The following is a 24,524-nucleotide window of genomic DNA, read 5'->3' on the forward strand; positions in this document are numbered from 1 at the left end:
AAAGTCAGCCTAGATTCCAAATCTCTAGGTAATTGCTGAGGCTCTTCCAGTTTTTACCATTCTTTGAAAAATCAGCAGAACCTGATTATGAAAGAGTGAACTGATTTAAAATGTAGTTGTCGTTATTATTTAGGTATGCCAAGGCCAACAGATCGAGAGACAATGGGCATTAAATAGAATTTGTTTGGGAATAGAGTTCCCAAGAGGAGAGGGCAGGCCCCGCCATGGAGGGCCACATGGGGAAGCACCAGGCTAGTCAGGAGGCAGAGGGGGTGAGGGGACTAGTGGCCTGAAGCCATTGTTGTAGTTTCCACAGGAAAGAATGGGCAAGGCAGGGTAAGCAGGCTTAGAATTGGCTAGTTTGAATAATTTCAGTGAGTTTTGGGGTTTAGGGGCTGTCCCTAGTTGTCTGGTACCTCATATCTTGGGGTGATTATGGCAGGCGGAGAGTGGCCCAGAGAGCCCCATAAAGAAGGTGGTTGGGACGTGGGCTCTGGATTGGTTGGTTTGCATGTGAAAGATGTGCTCCTGGGGGAGTTCTTTGCTGTCTCTAAGAGTTGGCCGGCCCTGGGGTGCAAGGTGTCAGTCGATCCAGGGTCGGCAGAGCCCCCAAATGTCAAAGTTTCAGAATACAGAAAATAAGACATGGTTAATGCAGGACTCTACCTAGAAAGGGCCTCATCTCATTGACCCAGGGCTCCATGACAGCATAGGCCCATGAGTTTGCTGGTATACCACTGGCTACAGCTGCATTTCCTCTCGAGAAGGAGATGGAATGGCTCCATCGGGAGATCAGGAGCAGAGCAGGCGGCCAAGAGAGACTTGGCTTGCTCATTAGCTGCTGGTCTCCAAGCACTTCGTGTGGTGGTGGTAAATCTAGATGTGCCTTGACGACTCGGCAGACCGCAGCTGCCTGGGGTTCGTAGAACAAGGTTGTCATGTATGGGCATATTTAGAGATTTGAGAGCTCTGTTGCTATCTTAGGCGATAATGAGAGTTGACAGAAACCTTTTAGGTTTGTAGCATTTCTAAACAACTGTTGAAACCTCACTTGGCCCAGAATGGCTGCTGGTAGAACAGAATGTACTGTAGCTCCAATGGCAGAAAAACCAAAAACCAATTCTCTGTGGATTTGCTAAAATAAACTCAGGATTAATGAGCAAAATTTGTCGGGGAGGCCTATTTGTCTCAGGAAGCTACAATCTAATTTTACTTGCCGCCGTTCGTTGCTCTTGCATTGCCATTCATTTGCTGAAGGCAAAATACATTACTTCTCAGTAAGCAAAAGTGGGCCCAGCATGTCCTGCTCCCCTGCCTTCCTCTAGATGTTAACAACCTGGGCTGATAGCTGACTTCTTGTATTGGGGGGGGGGGGGGGGGGGGGGTGGGTGTGTGTGTGTGTGTGTGTGTGTGTGTGTGTCTGTCTGTCTGTCTTCTTCTCATTGCCTTTTTTTTTTGCCTTACCAACTGAAATGTATTTTCTCTCAGTTCTGGGGGTGAGAAGTCCAAGATCAAGGTGTTGGCAGGTTTGTTTTCTTCTGAGGTCTCTCTCCTTGGCTTGCGGATGGCTGCTGCTTCTTGTGTCCTCCCATGGTCATTCCTGGGTCTGTGTGTTATCTGTGTCTGAGTTTCCTCTTTTTATAAGAACACCAGTCATATTGGATTAAGGCCCACCCATATGACCTCGTTTTAGCTTCATCACCTGTTTAAAGACCCTATCTCCACGTACAGGCACACTCTCGTCTCCCCCATTGCTGTTTAACATTGAGTTCCCTCGGAAAGTTTTCAGGAGAAATCTGTATCCTGTGCTGCTTTACGGGGTCCACTGCACGTCGATAGGTTTGCCTTGCCTTATACAAGCCTGTAATTTGGAAAGGCGCGCTCTAAATTAGGACAGGGCAAGGGAGGAAGGACGGGTCACTATGAAAAAAGCATTGTTGGTTTTTTTAACTTTACCAAGAGACTTGTAAAATCATTCATTTCAGTAAGTTCTCCCAGGGCATTTAAAGTATAACTGGGTTCAGGCAATTTTATAGGGAAGCATATATGGTTTAAAGTGTGGCAAGCCTGTGTGGTTCTTTCCTGCATGCAGCTTCAGCGCGCAACCAGAGCTGTCTGCTGGGGGACTGAGCCCCCAGAGCATTCTGAGTTGTTCACCCAATCACAAATTGGTCAGGTCTTGCACAGCACCACCCTCCTTCAATGCGACACTCCTGCCGCTTCATGCCCGCAGTCCTGTCCTCAGAGTGGACCAGGCCTGTGTCTCCTGCTGCCATGAGCTCTGAACCCAGCACTGCAGCAATCATGGGCACGCTAACACCCGGCAGTTAATTTGCCATCCAAATGATTTGCCCAGATTATTTTTATACCTGACAATTTATGGTAAACAGGTCTTTCCTTTTTCATTAGAGAAATGATTACTGTTTTTCTTCAATTCGGCATTTCCAGGGAGCCATTCACATTTAAAGCTAATATTGGAACAGCAGGTTTCTACTGAAAATATTTACCTTTTCTTTGTTGGCAACTTGTCAGCCGTGGGGAAATAGATGCTTCATTAAAATCTAAATGCCTTATGCTTTCTTTCTCGCCCATCAGTCACTGCTCTTCTGAGATGAAAAGCATTGTGAGAAGTGTTGGGAAATCATTCTGGTTGTTTGTTTTTACTTACTTTTGGATGTCTTCTGCCATCTTGTTCTTCTTGTTCCAAAATAGGCTTTCCAACACCTGTGACATGCATGGAGAAGTCCTAGAATAGCAGGTTCCATTTCTCCACTAGAATATCAGAATGGTTTTGGCTGTCTGTGCGGCCGGTGGGATCTCCTGCCCCGAAAAGTGCATTGCCAGATGTAAGGGCGTAAACAATGCAGCTGCCATTTCTCAAGCAGTGCTGGGTGCCAGGGCCTCAACATATGTTTAATCCTCTCAACTACCCCCATGTAAATATCATGGAAAACAAGGGCTCAGAGAGTTTGAGGCCCTGGCCCAAGGTCCCACAGAGCCGAAATTCCACCCCAGGACTCTCAGACCCTGCTGTGTTTCCCCCACTGCAAGCTGCTCTCTGTCTTGCCAGGGCCATGCCTTTGCCACACCCCACTGCCAGTGTCCCACACTGGTCACGGCCCCTCTCTGGGGGGTTTGTGGCAGAGGGAGCTGAGCACCTGGGTCCAGCATCTCTGACACAGCCATGGACACGGAAGCCCTGGGCACACAGACCACTGACTGTGGGAATGATGGTACTTCGGGCCACCCTGACTCTTCCTGTCCATCCAGAAATCAGAAAGGAGAAAGTACAGTGAGTTGATGTAACAGCCATGTGGGCTGTGGCTGCAGGTGGCTCTGCCCCATTGATAAAAGAGAGAAAGGAACCCCATGATAGATGCCGACAAACCCAGAAAAGATTTGGCCCTCGTTGTAACTCCCTTCGTCTTCAAAGGAAATTAGTTCTTACTCTGTTGAAATTAAGGACCTCTATTTGTGAAAAGACACCATAAACAATGTGAGAAGAGAAGGCATCAACTGAGAGAAGATATTTACAATATGTATAACCAACAAAGGATTCATTCCCAGTACAAGCAAAACCAAGCAATATATTATTAAGCATTCATACAATTGTATAAAATGGTAGTTTTTAAAAAGCAATGGAAGGAATAATCCAAAATTCTGAGCAGATTTTAGGGCGTTGGTATGCATCCCAGTGGGTCACGACCGTTTCACATCAGGTGGAGGGTTCATGGGTGTCCATTATTTTACTGGGCTTTGTAACTAACATGTATGTGACATCCGATCCTTCATATATATCAAATAGTCAATTTTTTTTAAATAAAGGTAAAAAGTAATTATTGTTATAAACAACCTCTTGAAGTAGGTGTCATTACTCCCATTTTTACAGGTGGGGAAACAGGCTCAGCCACTAACACGTACCTTAAGTACTTATTGCACACCACACGCTTTACATGAATCATCTCTTTTAGTCTGTATGGCACTACTCCCATCATGGGGACCCCACCCTAAACCTAATTTCCTCCTAAAGGGCCTCATCTCCAAGTACCATCACATTGGAGGGTAGGGTTTCAACATACGAATTTGCGGAGGGACACAGACATTCAGAACGTAGCAGATAGTACAGAGAGGAAGGGAAATAGATAGAAGAGAAGATGGATGGTGTTGAAATTTATTTCTACTGCTCCTTTTTAAGGCCTTCCAGCTATAAACAGATGGTTCTTCTGATGACTTCAGCGTCATCTTCAGTCGCTGCCCATGCCCACTTGGCCCACACTCCCGAATGGCTCTTGGCACTGTTGGTGAACGTCTTCGTGTCACCCAGACCTCAGTCTCACTGTTGTTTGGCTATAAATTTCTCAGGCATTGATTCTGAGTACAATTCCCAGGCTTTTATAGCAGAGTTTCCAGTTGAGCTTGGTGTCCCACCTGGGTATGGGGCCAAGAACGATGTGCCCTAGAGTGGCCTTCCCTGTCCCTACCACCACTGGTGGCCTACCCGGCCTCCTGAGGACCCCCTGCAGTGACTTTTATATTCTCCTAGCTCACAACTGGGGAACTTCAGGGCAGATGTTAAGGAGAAAACCTCAGGAAAACCTGAGCCTTCAAAACCAGGTAGAATGATTGATAGAAGGGAAGAATTTACTACAGTTACGTCTTCTTCAGATGTTCTTCAGATAGGAAGTTTCTCACCCTGACAAATCATGAAGTGCCTTTAGTTATTTGTTTACGAGCCGTGTGCAACTGGGCGAGAGATTAGAGGACGAGATCATTTGAAATTGATGTGTTAGGGATCTTGCCCACCAATTATCCATCAAAAGTGACAGCAGGGCATCTCCACGACTACGGTTTAAACGGATGGGACAGGAGGACTTAATTTCCATAAAAAGTTTGTCCCTGAGCACCTGGGGCAGTGTCTCCTCAGAGTCTCCTTCCTGTGGTTCTTCCTGCTTGAGTCCTGTACCTTCTCGTTTCACCTGGGGGAAAAGTAATTATTTTGTTTTTTTTTAATGAGCTACATTCAGAGTTTCTGTTTTTTGAGAACCTCCTATACGTTGATGTGGATTCTGGGAAATAGAATGAATAGACCCAGTCCAGTCTGGGGGCACCTCTGCTTGGTGAGGTGGGCCCCAGAAAGAGTGCTGCCTGGGCTGGGGGTGCACGGGAGAGGGGGCTGCAAACATTAACAACCACGTCTTGGAAGAATCTTTAAGGGCGCAGGGAAATGTCTTGCATACAGCTCAGTGGGATAAAAAGACTTCGAGAGAAAGTGGATGCTGTGGGCAAAGAAATATACTAGCAGAAAATAACCAAAATATTGTCACGAGTTATTTCTCTATTTCCCAAACTTTCTGCAAAGACCATGTATTATTCTTGTAATCAGAAAAAGTCCCCTTTTCCATGACGTCTTAACTAGCTCTGAGATTTGAAGTTTGTTTTGATGAAAGGCATGGCCATCGCTCATGCAGAGGGAGCTGGGCCTGGTGTGGGAGGGCCTCCTGGGGGCCTCTGAGGGGGTGGCTGTGGATGCTGCACAGCCACATAGAGTGCTGATCCAGGTGGGCTGGCAGAGGTTTCCTGAGCCGCAGAGAGGTACAAATTTCTGTATCCACTAGTATCCAGGCAGGATGGGCTGGTGGCTGCTTCCTGGTCATCTGCCAGCATCACTGAGGCCCCTTCTCTGGCTGAGGCCCTTGGGTGAGATGGGGGACCTCACCTGCTGGATGCAGAGTGCAGTCAGTAAGGAGGCAAATGCCAGGCTCTGGGGCAAGGAGGAGAGACCTTGGCTGGAGAGGCAAGCGCTGGGAGGCTTGTGGGAGCCCACTCGCCCCCTCTCCTTTTGGGGTGCTCCCGAGGAAGCTGTTCTTGCCACCTCCTGAAGACCCCTCCAAGGGTCGTGGAGCCCGAATACACAGGAGATGAGATGGCGCCTCCTGCATGGACTAGGTCTGGCCTCTGCCTTCCCCAAAACTCGTAATTATAAATCAGGGGTGGGCTAATTTTCTTAAAAAAGAAAAACAAACATATACTATTAACAGCCGGGAAAGTTGAAAACAGCTCTGGAGTTCTCTTATAGAAATGTCCGTTTTCAAATACCAGTGTGACGTCATGGTACTGAGGAAACTGTTTAAATCCTGTGTTTTCCAAGTAGCTTTGTTTTCTTTGTTGCCATCTTGGCGTGGCACACTACAGTGTGGCCTGGGGTGTCATTTTAATTCTTTCACATTGGCCAGCACGGAATGGGGAGAAAGGTTACCAAAATGACAATGGAAAAACTCCTAAGCTGTTTGGGGCTCTCTGGCCGCCCTGTCCCCAGGATCACAATCTCTGGGCTCATAAAAGCACCAGGTGAGCACGGATGTCAGCCTTCTTCTGTGCTTTCAGGCATCCGCATGCTGGACGGAGACGTGACAGATGTGGTCGAGGCGAAGTCTCTGGGCATCAGGCCCAACTACATAGACATTTACAGCGCCAGCTGGGGGCCGGACGACGACGGGAAGACAGTGGACGGGCCTGGCCGACTGGCTAAACAGGCCTTTGAGTATGGCATTAAAAAGGTGTGAGTAACCCGGGGCTGCGGTGGGGCTCTTGGGGGCGGGGGAACTAGTAAAACATTTTTTAACAACGAAAGATCAGAGTGACATAGGCCGGAGCCCTGAAACAGGACCAGGAAGGCCTGCTGTGCCAGGACCAGAGTGAGAGAGAAGTCACTCACGGGCTCACGGAAGCAGCTCTCTACCAACCAGAGCAGGGCTATTTCACCTCGTGACAGAATAGCTGTTCCAGTGAGAGCCAGCTGGTCACCCGCCAGCCCCAGGACTCTGTGCCTTGGAGCCTGACCGCCCACGGCTGAGAGGTGTGTGCAGGCGGCTGATAGGGGTCTTAGTCAGGCACCTGGCCTGTTACCATGCAGGTGGAAGGGGTGTCCTGGACCTCAGACTTTTGCCCACGAAAGTACCCAGCTGTGGAGCTCTCTTCATCCATCGCAGGGCTTGCACTAATCCAGCCCCAGCAGGAAGGCTTGGGCTTGTTGCGCTCCCTGCCAGCATGCAGCCCAGCATGTTTAGGATGTTTTGGGTAGAACCTCACCAGGGACTAAACAGAGCAAACATCTGAGTGCTGGTTCTCCACTGACTGGCTAAGGGGACCTGGCGGGAGGCGGCTGGCAGGCTCCTTCTGGGAGGCCCACCCCCAGCCACTCTGTGATCATCAGTTCTGGGACCTTGTGAGTCAGAAAGTCTGGAGTGCGGTGGGGGGATAGGAGATGACCCAGTTCTTACAAGCAGGGAGGCAAGGCAGATTTCTGGGCAAGGATAGCTTCTTGGAGCAGACAGACGGAGCTGTGGTCAGCGTCTTGCCAGCCCTGGGTGGCCCAACAAGCCCCAGCCCAGCACATAAGGTATGGCTCAGTGAGTGCTGGCAGGGTTCAGGAGGGAAGCCCAGGCATCCCCCGGGCAGCATTTACACCTCGGACTTCTCGTGTGAGAGACGGGAGGATGGAGGAGCAGGGCAGGTGGGTGAGGCTCATTTTAGTATCTATATATTTAAAAACATATTTTAAAAGTTCCCTTATCGTAACTCATGCACAATGATTAAAATGTGGTAAATAAATGGTTAATGAATAAATCAAATTGTACCAGAGGATCCTGTTGAAAGCAGCCCTTCTTCGTCTCCCCACCCATCCCCAAGTCCTGCCCCACAGAGGAGCAATCTTGTTTGACTTTGTTCATGATTGCCTTTTTCTAAGTAATATGATTTGATTGCTTTTCTGGATGTATTGAGTTTGGTCATTTTCAATTAATTTCCTTTTATAGGGGCTAAGTATTTATCTCTTAGAATGCCCCCAACCCGGCCACCTCCCCATCCCCCCACCCCCCACTAAATGCCAGTAAATTCTCCCATTTCCCCACACTTCCCAGGACCACGTGGTTCTGCACCTCCTGGCTGGTGAGCCAGCCTGCACCTCCCCCAGTGGATGTGATGTTGCTCCACATGGACAAGGCCGAGGCTTCCTTTTCGCTGCCCTCTCCTCCATCAGCTCAGGGCTTGAATGTCTGAAAAGCCAGTGACCAAAAGCGGGGTGACCGCTGTTGTGTTCCTCAGAGCTCAGTACTCAGCTGGACACTCGATTTAAGAAAAAAAGTCAAAGAAGAGAGGCAGTGTAGAAACAACCCAAACATCCACAGCATTCAAACTCATGCTCATGCTAGGACCTTGGTCCCCACAAAGCCAAGAAAATGCAAGGCTGCTTCAGTCAGGTTGCTGAGCACCTGGGCTGGCCTGAGGATGCTGGAAGGTTCAGGTGTGACCAAGTCAGCCACTACCCGTGAGGGACTACCAAATAAAAAATTCTCATCTTCCCAATACTCAGCTCCCGCCAACAAGTAAATCACTTGGATCTCATTCCTGATGACAAGTGAAACATCCTGAAAATTAAACTTAATTTAGGCTGTAAATTAGAGATTATGTTTTCTGCATGAAAGCTACTGCTTTGAACAACATTAATTCTGGGCGTCTGACATTTCTCTGAGATGATTTCTAAAGATTTCAGATCTTGGGATGGGGCCCTCTGTTTCCTGGAGAGGTAACCATTGTTTTGAAATGATTGTTTGGGTTCTTGACTACACTTCGGTTTGCGTGGATGGAGCCCATGCAGGACTTCGGAAAGTCTGGAGCTGCAGAGAGGGGTTCTTTGCGTTCCGAATTCAGAGCGGCATCGCTTCATCGAACTGTCAGGGGAGTGAGGAAGTTGCAAAGGGGACCATGTGGCTCCCTGTCATTCTTGTCACGGTTTCTTGAAATACTGAGGTCATTTCGTTTTTTTGTTAGTCATTCTGAAGGAAAATATGTCACATAGGGAGCCTTAAATCACAACTGTCTAAAATTGTCTCTGAAAATCCTCCTAGAAATTTGATGATCTCAAACCAAACCACATCCCCATCTGTTTTTCCTCCTCGCTGCCCCATTTGTCACCTACAGTCTTTTTCTGTAAAATCTGACTTCATCTTTGGTAAATGATGTGGTTTGGTGGTCGGAGCCTTCAGAAGCCATCGTTTGGCATAAAGATCTGTTTAACTTGGTCCTTACCAAGCCTTACTCCTCACGGGCCTGTCACCCAGAAGGGAGGATTAAGCATCACCGTGGCTGAAAATGCTGTCTTGTCCAGATGCCAGCCGTTTGCTAGCCCTCACTAACGCTGCTTCTGAGTTCATGGATGAACTCTCCACTTCTGGCAAGACACTGAGACGCATTTCGATCCGGTTGAAGTTGTGGCTTTCCTGAACAGCAATGTCGGTTCACGGCTGTGGTCGAAATGTCCTGTATTGTTGCCGTCCTGTGGCTGCCATGTGAGCAGAAGACCTGGAATGTGAAAATGCCATCCTCGGAGACAGCCAGAACATCTCCACAGCTCAGATCTGGGTGTGCCCTCTGCCTGCTTCCATGTTCTCTTTCCAGGAAACTGTGTTCCGAAGGGAAAGAGGCTTTTGCTGGCTCAACGCCTGTGAGAACTGTTGGTCTGCAAGAAATGCACAGTGGAAGGTGGAAGGCGAAGGCCTTTGGCATTTTAGGCCCTTGTGATTCAAAGTGGAGTCCAGAAGCGGCAGCACTGGCATCACCTGCGAGTGCGTTAGAAATGCAGAATCTCGGGCCCACCCCAGACCACTGAATCCAAGTCTGTGCTGTAGCAAGACCCCCGAGATTCGTGTACACACTCACGTATGAGGAGTGCTGTTCAAGGCCATTCTCTGTGCTGCTGGAGTAATAAGGTTGCGTGTCCCTCTCTGCAACATGACAACCTTTTATAAATAATTTGGAGTGGGGTGGGGAGTTAAGGGTGATAGTGTTATAGTGATGATTCTCATGGAATAAAAATAGGCTCTGAGGGGTTAAACACCTTTTCATTTGGATTTTAGTGGCTTTGGACTACCTTTGATTAATTTTACCTTCAGGTAATTGTATGTATGACACACCCATTTCCTTAGTACTTGTGCCTTTCTTCGGCAAGGTTGACTTTTTTGCTAGATGTGAGTAACCTTTCTGCCAAGCTCTTGCCCATTCAGACAGGTCCACCTTGGAGATGCAGAGAGCGGAGTGAATGAGGCAGCTTGGAGCACTGGGTCAGTGCTCAGAGTTATGACAAATAGGCACAAAAGGGCAGGGAACTGTGATCCACCTGGTCTACAAAGGGCATGACCTGGGGCTTCCAGAGCAGGCGAGTCCACACAGCCTGGGTGCACTTGAACTCTGAGAGGGAGTGTAATGTGTCCAGTCAGTAGCAGGCCTTCAGTTTACTCTACAAGGACTGCAGAATTTTGTTGAAAGTTTTCTTTAAATTGGCCAATTTTGGAGCATAAGTATCAATTTCCTCTTGCATGTTTGGAAAGGAGGGTCCTTGACAAAGACATCGAAGTTAGCAGCCCCATGGGTCCAGTTTCATGTGTAAGCAGCTGTTGGCACCACCCTCTGGGGCTGGCTGTGCACCCCCAACAGGTCCAGCCACTTGGACCAAATAGATCAGTGCCGTCATGGATTAATCCTTTGCTGGTGTTTGTGGCTGGGATAAGCACTTGGTTTGGTCAGAAATCATTGATCCCGTGGGTGTGGGATAGAGCAGCACTGCAGGAACCTGCCCTCACCTGCTGTTGTCTTTCAAAGACTTGCTTTCATGTGTACGTTCTTAAAAGCGAAAACCCACACCCAGGTGAAGCCACGGGCCTTGGCGGGTGTTGACAGTCTCACCACTTCAATGCTTCCTCAGGTGGAGACCCTGGGAGCTCTCCTAGGATGGCCACGAGCAGCCACGGGCCTTGGCGGGTGTTGACAGTCTCACCACTTCAATGCTTCCTCAGGTGGAGACCCTGGGAGCTTTCCTAGGATGGCCACGAGCAGCCACGGGCATTCTGGTCAACCCGTTTGACCTGTTGGATCTTCAGCCAGAATTCACAGTCCCATACCTCTTTTCAAAATTAGCTGCCTCTCCATATAGAGTACTTCTTCAGCTGTGTTTTCAGGAAAATTTGCTCGCTTCACCACAGGACCAGTTCTTTCAATCCAGAAAAATTAGCATTATAAATTCAGCCATCAGCTTTCACCTCCGTATTACTTGGGGCACTGATCGGTCTTATTGTTCATAGGTCATCATAATGGAAATCAGAGGCCTAGCTGTGGACTAGAGCAGCTTGTATGAGGCCCCTGATTTTCCTGTGAAGAACAGAGAGGACCTCCTGGGCCATCCCCTCAGTATGATCCTGTGATTCTGCAGTTTTAAGGCTGTCGCCATAGACAAAAGTACTCTATTAAAATCAAAACAGAGCCTACAAAACCGTGTCCTTGGTGGTATCCGGATAGTCTGAATGTATCCTTCTTTGCCCCTTTGAAGGGACATTCAGAAGGAGGGACTCCAGGCCAACTGCAAGACCCACCCTGCGAGGTGCCAGCTGCTGGGGCTGACGCCTTGTTGTTCTCTTTCCCCTCCAGGGCCGGCAGGGCCTGGGCTCCATTTTCGTCTGGGCATCCGGGAACGGTGGGAGAGAGGGGGACTACTGTTCCTGTGACGGCTACACCAACAGCATCTACACCATCTCTGTGAGCAGCACGACCGAGAATGGCTACAAGCCGTGGTACCTCGAGGAGTGCGCATCCACTCTGGCCACCACCTACAGCAGCGGGGCGTTTTATGAGCGGAAAATTGTGAGTTCGCTTGATGGAGAGCTTAGGACGTGTGCCTCAGCCCTTTGGGGATGAGATCCTTTTCCTCATAACAAAAAGATGAGCTGAGTTGAGGCCAGTTTATTCTGGGTCCTAGGGTACTAGCCTCACCCATCAGTGAACTAGTTGTGCCTCGAGGTAAACCCCGATCCCTTGGCAACCGTCCACAGACCTTGCCTTTCTAATTTTTGCACAGAATGCTAATTAAAACCCTCTCTGGCTTTAGAGATCTAAAAATGTCGTTTAAGAATGGGGTGCATCCTCAGCATGATGCCTCCTTTTAGCTCTCTCAAATTCTGTGGTCACCTCGCTTGGGATCCAACTGATCAGTTTCAGTGTGCACAACAGAGTAAGATGAAGTCTTGGTTTTATACTGAAACATTTTAGAAATCCACCTGTTCTTCCAGGCATTCCCTTCCTGTAAAGGGACTTCTCCTGGACACTAAGTTGAGCGGTGGTTTCCATCTGGTACCCTGACTTCAGTGAATTGCACTTGATTGATCTTATAAAAAGTGTTTTCGTTTAGTATATGGGTGGAGTTTGTGCTTCTTGCTTCTCTACGTGTTTTCCTCCTTTAAAAGGAAGAGGGGATGGCTTCAAGTTGAAATTACTGCAGAATTCAAATGCACAGTCATTAGCTTGGTTTTCAGACATTTTAAAATGAAACCATGGAGCTGGCCAGACACAGTTTAATTTTAAAGCTCACTAGCATCTTTTCATTTCTCTTACTGCTTAGCCACGTCTTTAGAAATTATTTGCAAACTTATTTTTACATTTTTCTGTGGAAGCATACAGGCTTCCTGTTCTCTGCTTTGCTCTGAAGCAGCTCAAAGGTCAGCCACCACGGTTCTGCCGCCAGCCTGGCAGCGGCCGGGCTGGTTAACGAAGGTACTAATTTAAGTTGTTCTTTTCCTTTTCTCCTGGAGCAACTCCCCGGGACGGGCAGCCGAGATTCTGAATGGTGTCCTGTTCATTTAGGAATCTGGCTGATTTGAACGTGGTCGTGCTGGAGGCTTGTTAAACAGTTGCCTGTGCAGAAACCTGACGGGGTGCAAGGCGGAGCTTGTGTCGTTGGACACTTTGTACCCAGGGCTTCATGCTGGGAGGACAGTGTTTCCCATCCCTGGGAGCAGGCTGCAGCTTTATTTGCTTAATTAATCACACTGTGTGCATGTTTGTGTGTGTGCACACCTTAGCTACAAAATGCCTCAATGCCTTTTACTTTTTCAAAAAAATCTCTTTCCTGAGCAATAACATAGGGGTGAGAAGGGGTAGTTGGAAGAGGGGTGAAAGAGAAAACACTCAGTTGTAGTTGCTGTCCTGGAACTATTCTCCATAACATGGAGGGCATTTTTTTTTTTTTCCCACCTCAGCTAGAGCCAGGTTTTTGCTCAGAGTCCCCTTAGAGAATCTTCAAGGGGATGAATGACCGCTCTGGATGGTCGGCAGCTCCCAGTCTGTAGAGTTCAGGCAGGTGTCTGATGGAAGTCAGAGCTCCATCTCCTCCGTCCTCTCCCTCTCCCTTCCTCTCTGTGCGGTGAGCTCTGGCCAGCGTTCACCTGAAGGAGGGATTGCTGCTGCTGACTCTTGATCAAAGCGGTACCACTGGAGGCGAGCATGTCTTGTCCCCTCGTTGGTTCTTCCATTCATTCACTGAACAGGAGCTGTGTTCCATGCCCGATGTTTGATCTCAGGAGGGGGGCTGCCCACCTTGGTTCAGCCATCCCCTCCCTGCGGCGAGGCCCCTCTGCTCCCTCCATGGTGGTCCTTTCCCTGAGGCTGGGGAGCCAGCCATGGGTCTTACCTGCTCTTGAGAGCTTGGCCTCCTGCCCAGACACCCTCAGTTTCCCTCACTGGCAACATTTACTGAGTGTAAGTCTGTGCCAGGTGCCAGCTGTGACTGTCACAGAAGCCTGTGAAGGACATATCATTATGCCCATTTGCAGATGAAGATCCCGGGGTCAGAGAAGTTGCATCCTCCTCCCTACTCCCTTTCCCTCTGCTGCCCCCCCCCCCCGACCCCCGCCATGTCAGGATGTCTCAGTCCTGCTGCACAGGGAGGAGGAGGAGGCTGGTTTCTTCCAGCACTCCCGTCGAACCTCTGTGTGTGTGTGTGTGTGTGACACAGGCTGGATCCCCCGTCACTGGATGATTGTCAGCCCAGCTGAAATGTGACAAAGGAAGATGCTCTGTTTGCAAGTGTCTGGATTGTTATCACTGGGGAAGTTCATTCTCCAGGGTTATGCACATGGCCTACTGGAGCCTTGCAGTTGATGGGTCTCTTAGTTTCCTATTGCTGTCATCCCAATTATCCCAAACTTAGCAGCTTAAAAGAGCGCAGATTTATTATCTCCTAGTTCTGTAGGTCAGAAGTGCAGCAGCCTTGACTGGGTCTCAGTTCCGAGCCTCACGCGGCTGAAATCCAGGTGCTGGCCAGTCTGTGTAACTTTCCGGAGGCTCTCTGGGAGAATCCGTTCCTTGCTCATTCAAATTTTGGCAGAATTTAGCTCCTTGTGGTTATAGGACTGAGCTCCCGTTTCCTTGTGGGCTGTCCGCCGAGGGTTGTTCTCAGCTTCTAAAGGCCACCCACAGTGCTTGGCTGGAGTCCCCCTAACTCCTTCCTCAAAGCCAGCAGTGATGGGATGGGTCCCTGTGTGCTTCATCTCTCTAACAAACTTTTCTGCCTCCTTCCACTTTGAAGGGCCCTGTGATTACATTGGGTCCAGCTGATAATCCAGGATGTTCTCTCTGATTTAAGGTTAGCAACCTTAATTCCATCTTCAAAGTGCACGGGAGTAAAACTAGGGCCAAACTCTCATCTAGCACAGTCGAAGGCACTCAGCTGAACCCGCACGCGCGGATCCGGCAGGGGCTGCTTCTCCATTTCAGTGCAAAGGCAAAGTACAAGTCAGGCCCTGCGATACTGAGGTCCAGAATCAGTACCCCCACCCGGCCTTGGGTCAGCACCTCAGAGGAGGGCAGGCAGAGCCCCTCAGTTGACAGAGCCAGCTCTGCCTTCCCAGAGAGAATGGCCGGCCTTATCATCCCACACAGCAGGCTCTGTGAGGTCAAGAATGCTCCAGGTTTATCTGCTGCTGCAGATGGAACTGGCTGCCTGGGACACTGTCAGCTATCTGAGGAGGATGTCCTGGTGGAGAACGATCCATGACTGACTATGACCTTCTGGCTAAAGGCAGGAACACTCTCTGGGTCACCTTGGCACCCCCATGAGTTTCCAGCTGCTCTGAAGTCAGGGAGTGACTTGGGGGTCATTAATGTGGCCTCTGGCAGGTGGTCTGGCCGTGGGGACCCTGCCATGCAGAGCCCCTCTTTGTTTCATTTGTCTCACCTTTGTGTCAGCATGCGCAGCTGCAGTAGTGAGGGTATGTGGCTTCCAGCGGCTGGTCTTCCCTCTGCCTTGTCTCCCTGTTCTCATCCCATGATCAGCTCGTTGCTGCAGTGGGTCCAGTTTTTACATAAGAGAGCAAAGCAGTTTGGCAGGGAGTACCAGACACGGTGGAAACCTTGGCTGCCGAGATGTGCCTGTGTAAGGCCTCTTCCACCCTTGGAACCAAGGATCGCATGGCCCAGGAGCAGCGTCTTGAATAGCGTCTGACTTCTCCTGAGAGCTGACTTAGCCTCTTGCCGCCCTCTCGCCCAGGTCACCACGGATCTGCGTCAGCGCTGCACTGACGGCCACACCGGGACCTCAGTTTCAGCCCCCATGGTGGCAGGAATCATTGCCTTGGCTTTAGAAGCAAAGTAAGTCCCCACCTGTCTTCCCTTCTTTTCCTTTTTTAAAAAGGTTTTTATTGTGGCAAAATACTCATAACATAAATTTACCACTTTAGCCATTTTTAAGCGTACAGTGCGTGAGGCACATTCCCATTGTTGAGTAACCATCACCATTATCCACCTCTAGAACTTTTTCACCATCCCAAACTGAAACCCCGTTAGCCATTAGACGACAGCTCTCTGCATTAGTCTGCTAGGGCTGCCCTAGCAAAACACACAGATCGGGCGGCTGAAACACCAGGAATTTATGTCTCACAGCTCTGGAGGCTGGAAGCCTAGGATCAAGGTGTGGGCAGGTTTGGTCTCTTCAGAGGTCTCTCTCATTGGGCTGCAGATGGCTGCCTTCTCTCTGTGTCCTCACATGGTCTCTCCTCTGTGTGTCTGTGTCTAGATCCGTTTAGGACATCAGTCATATTGGATTAGGGCCCACCCTCATGATTCCATTCTACCTTAATTACCTCTTTAAATGTCATATCTCCAAATACTGTCACCTTCTGAGGTCCTGGGGTTTAGGATTTCAACATATGGATTGGAGGAGGGGTGCACAGTTCAGCCCAAAATGCTCCCCATTCCTCCTCCTGCAAGCCCCTGGCAACCACCATTTTATTTTCTGTCTCTATGAGTTTGGCTACTCAGCTACCTCATATAGGTGGAATCATACAGTATTTGTCTTTTTGTAACTGGCTTATTTCATGCAGTATAATGTCCTCGAGTTTTATCCATGTTGTGGCATGTGTCAGGATTTCCTTCCTTTTTAAGGCCATCCTTAATGGGCATGAAGCGGTTCCTTCCCTTTTTTCCTTTTAAAGCTCACGGTCTCCCGCCTGTTGTAGGACCACAGGGAGCTAGGTGGGCCAGAACCACAGGCCTACGTCCCGGTCTGCATCACACACCAAAATTATACTTTAGGCTGTTACAGCTGCCCTTTGTGAACTTTAGTTCATAAATTGACACAGTGGTGATGTTTCATCTGTTGTAAGCCGAATAAACACTCTAGAGTTGTTACTCTGTGGATGTCAGAAAGGAAAGAGTTTGCTACACATGCAAGCATCGTGTCAAACACAAATTTAAGTTTAGACATCAAAACTGGCTCAGAACAACCAGGCCATTTGAAGTAGTCATTTGTTACAGATGAGATTTTAAGTGATTCAAAAATCATATTTGAGTTGCTTAAATTGTTGTAATTAGGTATGTTTGCATGTTGATTTGCACAAGACAGAAGAGCATAAAACTCAAATGCTACCAGTTTAACAAAGAAGCAGCTAAACATTTTCAATTTTCCAGCCAAAATGTTAGCTTCTGTGTCCTGAGGCTCTTGCAGAAACCTCTGAATAATTAGTTACTTATGTGGAAAGCTGCATTAGCAATTTATTGTTTTATATTTTTCTTTCAATCCTTATTGGAAACATACAGGAAATTTTGTTAGTTGAAACTAAATAAAACACAAACCCTGTTTTGTGCCAGATTGTCCCATTAAACTTGGCCTGTGGACACATAAACTCTGGTAGTCCTCTTCCTTATCATTTTAGCTCATCCTCTGAAAGTTACGGGTGGCAGACCAAGCAAACTTCACTGAAGACAGCGGTAACATATAGGATTGGCCAAGGAAGGAGCAGCTTATCACCAGGGGCGCTGAGGACCGAGTGAGGACACTTGGAGACTGGGGCAGCTCGGGTGCCTGGGAGCAGGCCTGCTGCTCACGGGCACAGCACTGCCTCCTCACTCTGTCCACTTCTACTGTACAAGAAAGGAGGACAAAGTGAGAAGCTCCCAGGGGAATAGGGAGGGCCTGCGGACAGTGCGCGACAAAAATGAGGAAGGACCCTCCTGCATAAGAGTTGTCCAAAGGTCGTCCCACAGTTTGGGGCAGTCTTGGGACTTCCCCTCAGTCCCTTCTTCTTTGAAAACTGTTTTCAACACCATTTCTTAGACATGTTTTCCATACAACTGGATCTGTGGTTTTATTACCAGAGTCAAAAATAAAATGGATTTCCTCATAATAAAATGGTTTCTAAGATTCTCCCTTTCTGGACCCATTGTGTCTTAAACTCTGGAGCTCATGCTTCCTGGCACCTTATGCTGAACTTCCTAGAGGACTGGCATTAGCCATCCTTGAGTAGGCCCCGCTGACGTGAGCATGAACTTGCCCAGTCACGCAGGTAACGAGGGGTGCAGCCACACTTGCTCCGTCTGAACTCTAAAGCCTGTGCCTGTGCCCACTCCAGCAGAGTGCAAGGCCTTGGGCCACTCAGGGCCTCAGAATCCTTCTCTAACAGTGATGTTGGCTTTGGGATTCCAGGAGGGGCAGTGGATAAGGGGAGGAGAGCAGGTCAGCCAATGCAAAGCAAAGGTCTGGAAAATGGACTGATGGACATGGTTGGGGTGAGGCAGCCAGGAGGCCAGTGACTGGCTGGTGATGGGCACAGTGGCAAGAACATGTTGGAGAAATCAGGGGAGGCCAGGGCTAGAGCCTGGAGAGTGTGAGCCCCGAGGGAGGAGTGCACGTGTATCCCAAGACTCAAGCCACAGGGGAGGTCCTAGAAGGAAGACAGGCCAAGGGGAGGCAAGTGGTGGGAATGTAAAATTGTGCAGCCACCGTGGAAAATAGTGTGGCGGTTACTCAAAAAATTAAACACAGAATTAGCTTATGACCCAACAATTCCACTTGTGGGTGTGTACCCAAAAGTATTGAAAGCAGAGACTTGAACAGATATTTGTACACTCATGTTTCTAGCAGCGTTACTCACAATAGCCAAAAGTAGAAGCAACCTGTGTCCGTTGAGGGATGAATGGATAAATGAGATATGGTGCATACCTGCATGCAATGGAATGTTGTTCAGCCTTTAAAAGGAAGGAAATCCTGACACCGGCTACCACATGAATGAACCTGGAGGACGTTATGCTAAATGAAATAAACCAGGCAAATACTGTATGATTTCACTTATAAGAGGCTGCCTGAGTCATCAAATTCGTAGAGACAGAAAGTAGACTGGTGGTTTCCAGGGGCTGGGAGAGGGGGAAATGGAGAGTGAGTGTTTAACAGGTGCAGATTTTCCATTGGGGAAGATGAGAAAGCTCTGTAGACAGATGGTGGGGATGGCTGCACAACAGTGTGAGTGTATTAGTGGCACTGAACTGTACACTTAAAAAGGGTTAAGATGGTAAATTTTATGTTATGGATGTTTTTAAACACACTCAAAGAGTGAGTGATTGGAAAGATGACCGTGATAACTGTGGGTGAGGACAGGCACCAGCCAAGAAGAGGGGACGAGGGCTGCAGCAAGAGTGCTTCCAGCATTTGTCTGTTACCGGTCCTGATGCTGTAGATAGAGGGGGTTTTAAGAGCATCATTATTGATGGACCCTGTTTCCAGAGGTGTTAAAAATGCAGGAAAATGTACCTTGGAGTCAAAGAAATCTGACCTATGCATTTTTATTAGTGGGCGTGTGTTCTTTTAATGAAATGTTTCTACTTTGCACCAAAATAAATGTATTGTAAATTTAGAATTACTACAATCTTGAATTACAGTCTGTAGCCAGTGGGTCCCCACAGGGGTGGGGTCTGGGCACATGGTGGCTTGAGCATGCTCTGGTGCGCCATAGCATTTGCTCATCAGGGTGAAGAACAGCCCCAGATACTTAGCAGCGTTTGCTGTTATGGTAAGGGTGCCCGCCTCTGCACTGCCACAGTTTCCAGTATAGCCCTTGTACAGACACAAGCAGAGCTTGGCAGCAAGGCTGGGTTTTTAATGCCATGGATTGTGGGACACCCATTGTACTGTTTATCTCAGGGTTGAATCACTGGAAAGCATTCTTTACAAAGAGGTTGTGAAATAAACCCTTGCCAAGGCATGGAACCTGCAGGGTTTCCTCGAGTCCAGACTCGGGGCTGGCTCCCGACACACCTCCTCCGAATGGACCTGTGCAACCATCGTTGTTGACCTGTGTGGCCTACAGCAGTCTGTCATTGTGTCGTTGCAGCAGCCAGTTAACCTGGAGGGACGTCCAGCACCTGCTGGTGAAGACATCCAGGCCAGCCCACCTGAAAGCAAATGACTGGAAAGTCAACGGGGCTGGTCATAAAGGTGCGGCTGTGGCTCCTGGTGGGCTGGGTGAGGACCAGCGTGTCACTCTGTCCTGGTGCGCCCTCTGGGTACCTCCTGGAATCTACATTAAGGGGCAGCATGAATTTCTCAAAAAGAATCCCCAAATAACATAAATTGTTTATCACAAGGATGAAAAGTATATATCCAGTAATTTAAGAAAAGTATCCTGGAAGCTCACACTGGCATTAAAGAAGAAATCTAAGGTCACTAGAATTCAGGATTCCCTAAACTTCACAACTTTTGCCACATCTGGGGACCACCTGTACCAGTATTCACGTAATAGTTCTCTTTAAATTGACTTGCTTTTTTTTTCCATAAAGAAATATATTTTAAAAGGAAACTTTATTACATCTAGTTAATCATGGGTTTGATGTGGTTATATTTTTTTTCTAATTCACATTAAAATAAATCCGTCATCATACTATATAGGTAACGTTTGTTTCTGTGCCACCTAAGGGCAACGTGCATTCTTAGCCCTGAGTAGCGCCATGATTTTGAAACTAGCCCTCAGTTTCCTCATCTGTACGCTGAGATAGTCATGTAAGTTACTTTCTAACTGTAAAACTTCTGTCAGCAAGCCCCCGTGTTATAAAAGTAACTGATAGAACAGCGAGGTCTCCACCCCCAGCTCAGCCTGGTACAGATCCAGGTGCCAAGAAATCAACCCACATGAGGGCTTGTAACCCAGATCTTTGGAGCCTCTCAAGCAGGTAATTATAGGGCTGTGCCACTGGCTTCACTTGTCTGGCTTCTTCCCAGAGATGCTTGAAAAGGATTTACATTCAGCCATGGTATGTTGGTGAGGGCTTTTTTTTTTCCTTTTCTGAAGCTCAGGTCCAACTATTTCGACAGCAAGCCTGATACTACTATCTCTAAAAATATAGGTCAAGCATTGTTACTCTAAGTTCTAAGGGACATTCCTTTCAATAAGGAGGCCATTGATTAGGCCTAATGCATCTTTGTTTTGCTGGAATGTTGGTGGTAGTGGTGTGCTGTAACAAGAGCTGACCTACATTTCAATTTTGGCCTAATGAAGTAGGAAAATAGATTGTATCTAGTTCTCGACCTTGCCTCTTAAATTAAACTTTGAAACTCTCCTGACTTGGCCAAATGAAACATTGGATCGGGCCAGTTCACTGGTCCTCACGGTCTGTGCCACTCTCCCTGAACACGGGGAATTCGGCAGGGAAAGAAAATGGCCGTAGAGCTGAGTGCGGCCTTGTTTTATTGTGTTTATTGCACATCGTGGTCGCATGAACCAGAGGGTCTCAGATTTTGTTTCTCTTGTCTGATTAAAGGTTTGGGGACCACAGATGCCAACACATCCCTTTAATGTAAGGAGACCTGTTCTCATGTCACGAAAAGAAATTCCTAGGCTGCTCTTACCATGCACCAAAATGGGACACGTTTCAGAGAGAGCAGAGCAGTCGGGACCTTGGAGCAGTCCTCAGAAGGGCTGGTCCTGCAGCCTGGGGCTCTCCAGAGATGGTCCGTGCCCTTCTAGCCCTTGAGTGACACAGACAGTCTGTCCCAGGACCGTGGCGGTCACGATTCATGTGTCCTATGTGGGAGCCGAGCAGAGGGCGGGAGCGGGCCTTGCTCCGTTCCTGGGGGGCGTGGGGTGCCGGTCTGAAGGCCCTGTCTTTTCAGTTAGCCATCTCTATGGATTTGGCTTGGTGGACGCGGAAGCCCTCGTCATGGAGGCGAAGAAGTGGACGGCTGTGCCCTCGCAGCACGTGTGCGTGGCCACCACAGACAAGAGGCCCAGGTGAGGCTCCGCTCCGGCACCATGTGGCTCTTCAAGCCCGTCAGTTTGCACCTGACTGTGCTGTAAGGTATTGCTGGGGGAGGTGGGACACTCGTGTGCATGTGCAGGATGGTACACATTCATAGAGGTCTGCATTTCTTTTACGGAAATTCTTACCCATAACGTGTAACACAGCCAACCGAAGCAGGGATCTGCCTGCCCAGTAGGGTGTGATGAGGAGCAGCGATGCATGGCCTTTTGTCATCCTCTGCTAGAGGTTGGGGCTGTAGCCCAGCCCAGCCTGCCTGCCCTGAGAGCCCAAAGTGAGACTCCATGGCCCAGGGCAGGAGGCAGCGTCTGCCCCTTCTCTGCTGCAGGAGGGACGTTATTATCCAAAGCACAGAGCAGCTCAGCGCTGCCCTTCTCCAGACTCGCATAACCTTCTTAAGGTTTGAGGACTGGGACTTTTTAATAAGCCGTGAGTGGTGTGCTGTTGGATGCTGGCTTCATCTCTCTTTCCTGGGTAGGATGCTCCTGGCATTGCCCTTTGTAGTAAGTTGTTCTAAATCAGTTACATCTGTTCACTGAAATTTTTATTTAAAAAAAAAAAAGCTGTAAAGTAAATCAGATAGCAAGAACCCTGCTCCGTTAGGAGGGGAAATCAGGCTATTCTCTATCCTTTTCAAGAAGGACAATGGTGTTTCTCTAGACCTTAATATCTGATAAAGAATGAAATGCATTTCTTTCTAGTTATGACTTTATTACCCTTGGAGAATGTGTGTTTGAAAAAAGAAATGATGAAGTGATTGTAAGTGACCCTTGCATTATCAACAAATATAGATCACTCTCTTTGAGATCACATCTTCCTTGAAGGCATCTACCTCTTATAATATGTTCTTTTGCTATAAGAGTGTTTCGCAACATTACGCAACAGTGATGCCTGGCATGTGGTATGAATTCAGAAAGTATTTGTTGGGTGAATAGCCATGGAAAGATCTTTTGAAAAATTGCATTTCCATCCTGCTGTTAATTGTGAAGACTGACTGCTGTATGATCCACCCAAGGCCTAACAGGCCAGTCGGCCAGTAGGCAAGTCTCAATCTTACCTTTTCTCTGGGGAGCCTTAGACTGTGAAGTTAAGAAGAAAGTGGGAGTTTCTCTGAGATAATGGAGGCCTTCGCTTCCTTTTGCTTTGTCTGTTGGAAAATGCCTGGCACGTGATAATCAGCCTCCAGGTAAGGTGACGCGGGCTGCTGGGAGGCGGGTCCTGCCCGTGAGGCTGCAGTCTGACCCGGTGGCCGTGTCCAGGGCCCATAGCCCTTTCCTCCCGCTGGTCTCCCCGTCGGGGCGGCTCCTGAATGAAGCATTCTTCTCCTGCCAGAAATAGTTTTAAGATGGTAGAGTGGTGCCTAGGTGGCGGAGGGTTGTTTTTATTTTTGTTTTATTTTGTTTTTTAAGTAGAAGCACACGGAGTCTAGACAGCGCAGGTTGAGGGAACCAGCCATAACATACAGTGTGACATTGTTCCTGTCCTTTCAGGAAGGAAAGGACTCCGCGGAGTCCAAGAGGGGAAGAATCAGACTTCTGTTTCTAAAGAAAAATCTTCTTTACATTGAGCAGTTTCAGACTCTTTCTAGAATATTCAGCCAACCTGCTGTCCCAAACCACTTGCTTCACTGCACATTCAGTTCTTCCCAAGGACACAAGCGCCTCCTGAGAGAGAGAGAGAGAGAGAGAGAGAGAGAGAGAGAAAGAGAATGTGCACTGTTACCGCATGGAAGGTAGATGCCTTGCTTACGCCTTTGGGCTTTATCCGCTGGCAGAGAGCGGCAGCCCGCCTGTCAGGGTCGTTTGAACCAGGGCTGCTGAGCACCCGCCGTGGTTAGGGCCGTTTCCTTCCCCAGGGTTCTTGTCTGGCTTTACCTGAGCTGCTGGGATCCTTTGGCTTGAAAATGAAAAGGAAGAGTCCTCACGCACCTGTTTTTCCCTCTCCCTCTCACTGCTCCCTCTCCAAGTGCATTTTTTGGTCCAACTTTCCACAGAGAGAGCTGTCCACTCTCTGGGCATCATTCCGGTCCCCCCCACCCCCCATCCTAGGACTCTTTGAACGTCCCAAACCTGGTCTCCCATGGTGAAGAGCGAAAAGCAGAAGAGAGCGAGCGAATGGGAGAGAGCGAGCATCTCTTGACCTGGCCGTCCCGTGCGTGCACCACGTGCTAACACATGTGATAAGTTTCCTTGCCTGTCTTCCTCAGTAGCAGGGAAATCCCACCTCGCATGGTGAAGGTCAGAGGACTGTGTTCACTGAGCACTAAGTACAGGTCTCCTAGAGGGGACTTTGGCCAGTCTGCCATTTCTGTAGCGACGTCATGTGGGGTTCTGAGTTAGAGGGCCCGGGTGTTGATGGCCGCGTGCAGGGGCAGGAGTGAGGAGCAGTGACATGTCTCTGCCCTCTCCCGCCCTCAGCTCTGATCTGGCCTTCCTCTCCTGGGTTGTGTCACCATTCAGGGAGGCAGTCCTCATGGCCGTCGCAGGAGGAGTCAGTGGACCACCCTCTCTGCAGATCCTGCCTGTGGCCCCAGCCTGTGTTCAGGCACGAGCCTTGCACCCATTGTGCCCTGAATGACCACTCGGGTGTCTGTTGGTGTCCTTCTGCTAGACTGCTCTGTCCAACACCACCCATGTCTACCCTTGCGTCACGCTCAGGCTGAACGAAGCAGAAAGGCCAACAGCACGGCACGGGAAAGACTGCAGGGGAGGGAAGCCAGGCTGCCATTACAGACACACGAGAAGCGGCCTCATCAGGAGGAAGCTGTTACTGATTCGCTCCAATTTGAAGAAAGGCCATTCAGAGACCTCAAGCAGTATGTCAGCATTTTTAGTCCCGACACTGGACATCTAGGAACTGTGGGGTTTGGGATTTAGCCTGTCTCTGTCTGGATCCCCCTCCTGAGAGAGAATAAGAAGTCCTTAGGATTGTGCAGAAGGTCAGGGAGCCTGCGAGGAAAGGCTGGGAGAGAGGGACCACAGGGCTGGGTGGGTGAGGACTGAGGGGCCCTGGCCCCCCAGCTCCAAGGTGCTGCCAGATCTTGCTGAGCCGTCTCTTTACAGCCGTCACTCCCCCTCCCCCAAAACAGCCCAAGCCCCGCAGAACAGGGGCCATGGTGT

General features: G+C 48.9%; 1 protein-coding gene across 1 annotated transcript in view; it reads left to right on the plus strand.

Annotated features, from left to right (window-relative positions):
* Window positions 1-24,524, plus strand: part of PCSK6 (proprotein convertase subtilisin/kexin type 6) — a 225,301-nt gene that overhangs the window by 134,939 nt on the left and 65,838 nt on the right. The window contains exons 11-15 of the mRNA XM_046652769.1: window positions 6,385-6,557; window positions 11,479-11,691; window positions 15,371-15,471; window positions 19,485-19,588; window positions 21,260-21,377. Of these exons, the coding sequence (XP_046508725.1) occupies window positions 6,385-6,557; window positions 11,479-11,691; window positions 15,371-15,471; window positions 19,485-19,588; window positions 21,260-21,377 (709 nt within the window). The remainder of the gene's footprint in view (window positions 1-6,384; window positions 6,558-11,478; window positions 11,692-15,370; window positions 15,472-19,484; window positions 19,589-21,259; window positions 21,378-24,524) is intronic.

The sequence above is a fragment of the Equus quagga genome, chromosome 2 (genome assembly GCF_021613505.1).
Source record: "Equus quagga isolate Etosha38 chromosome 2, UCLA_HA_Equagga_1.0, whole genome shotgun sequence".
Lineage (NCBI taxonomy): Eukaryota > Metazoa > Chordata > Mammalia > Perissodactyla > Equidae > Equus > Equus quagga.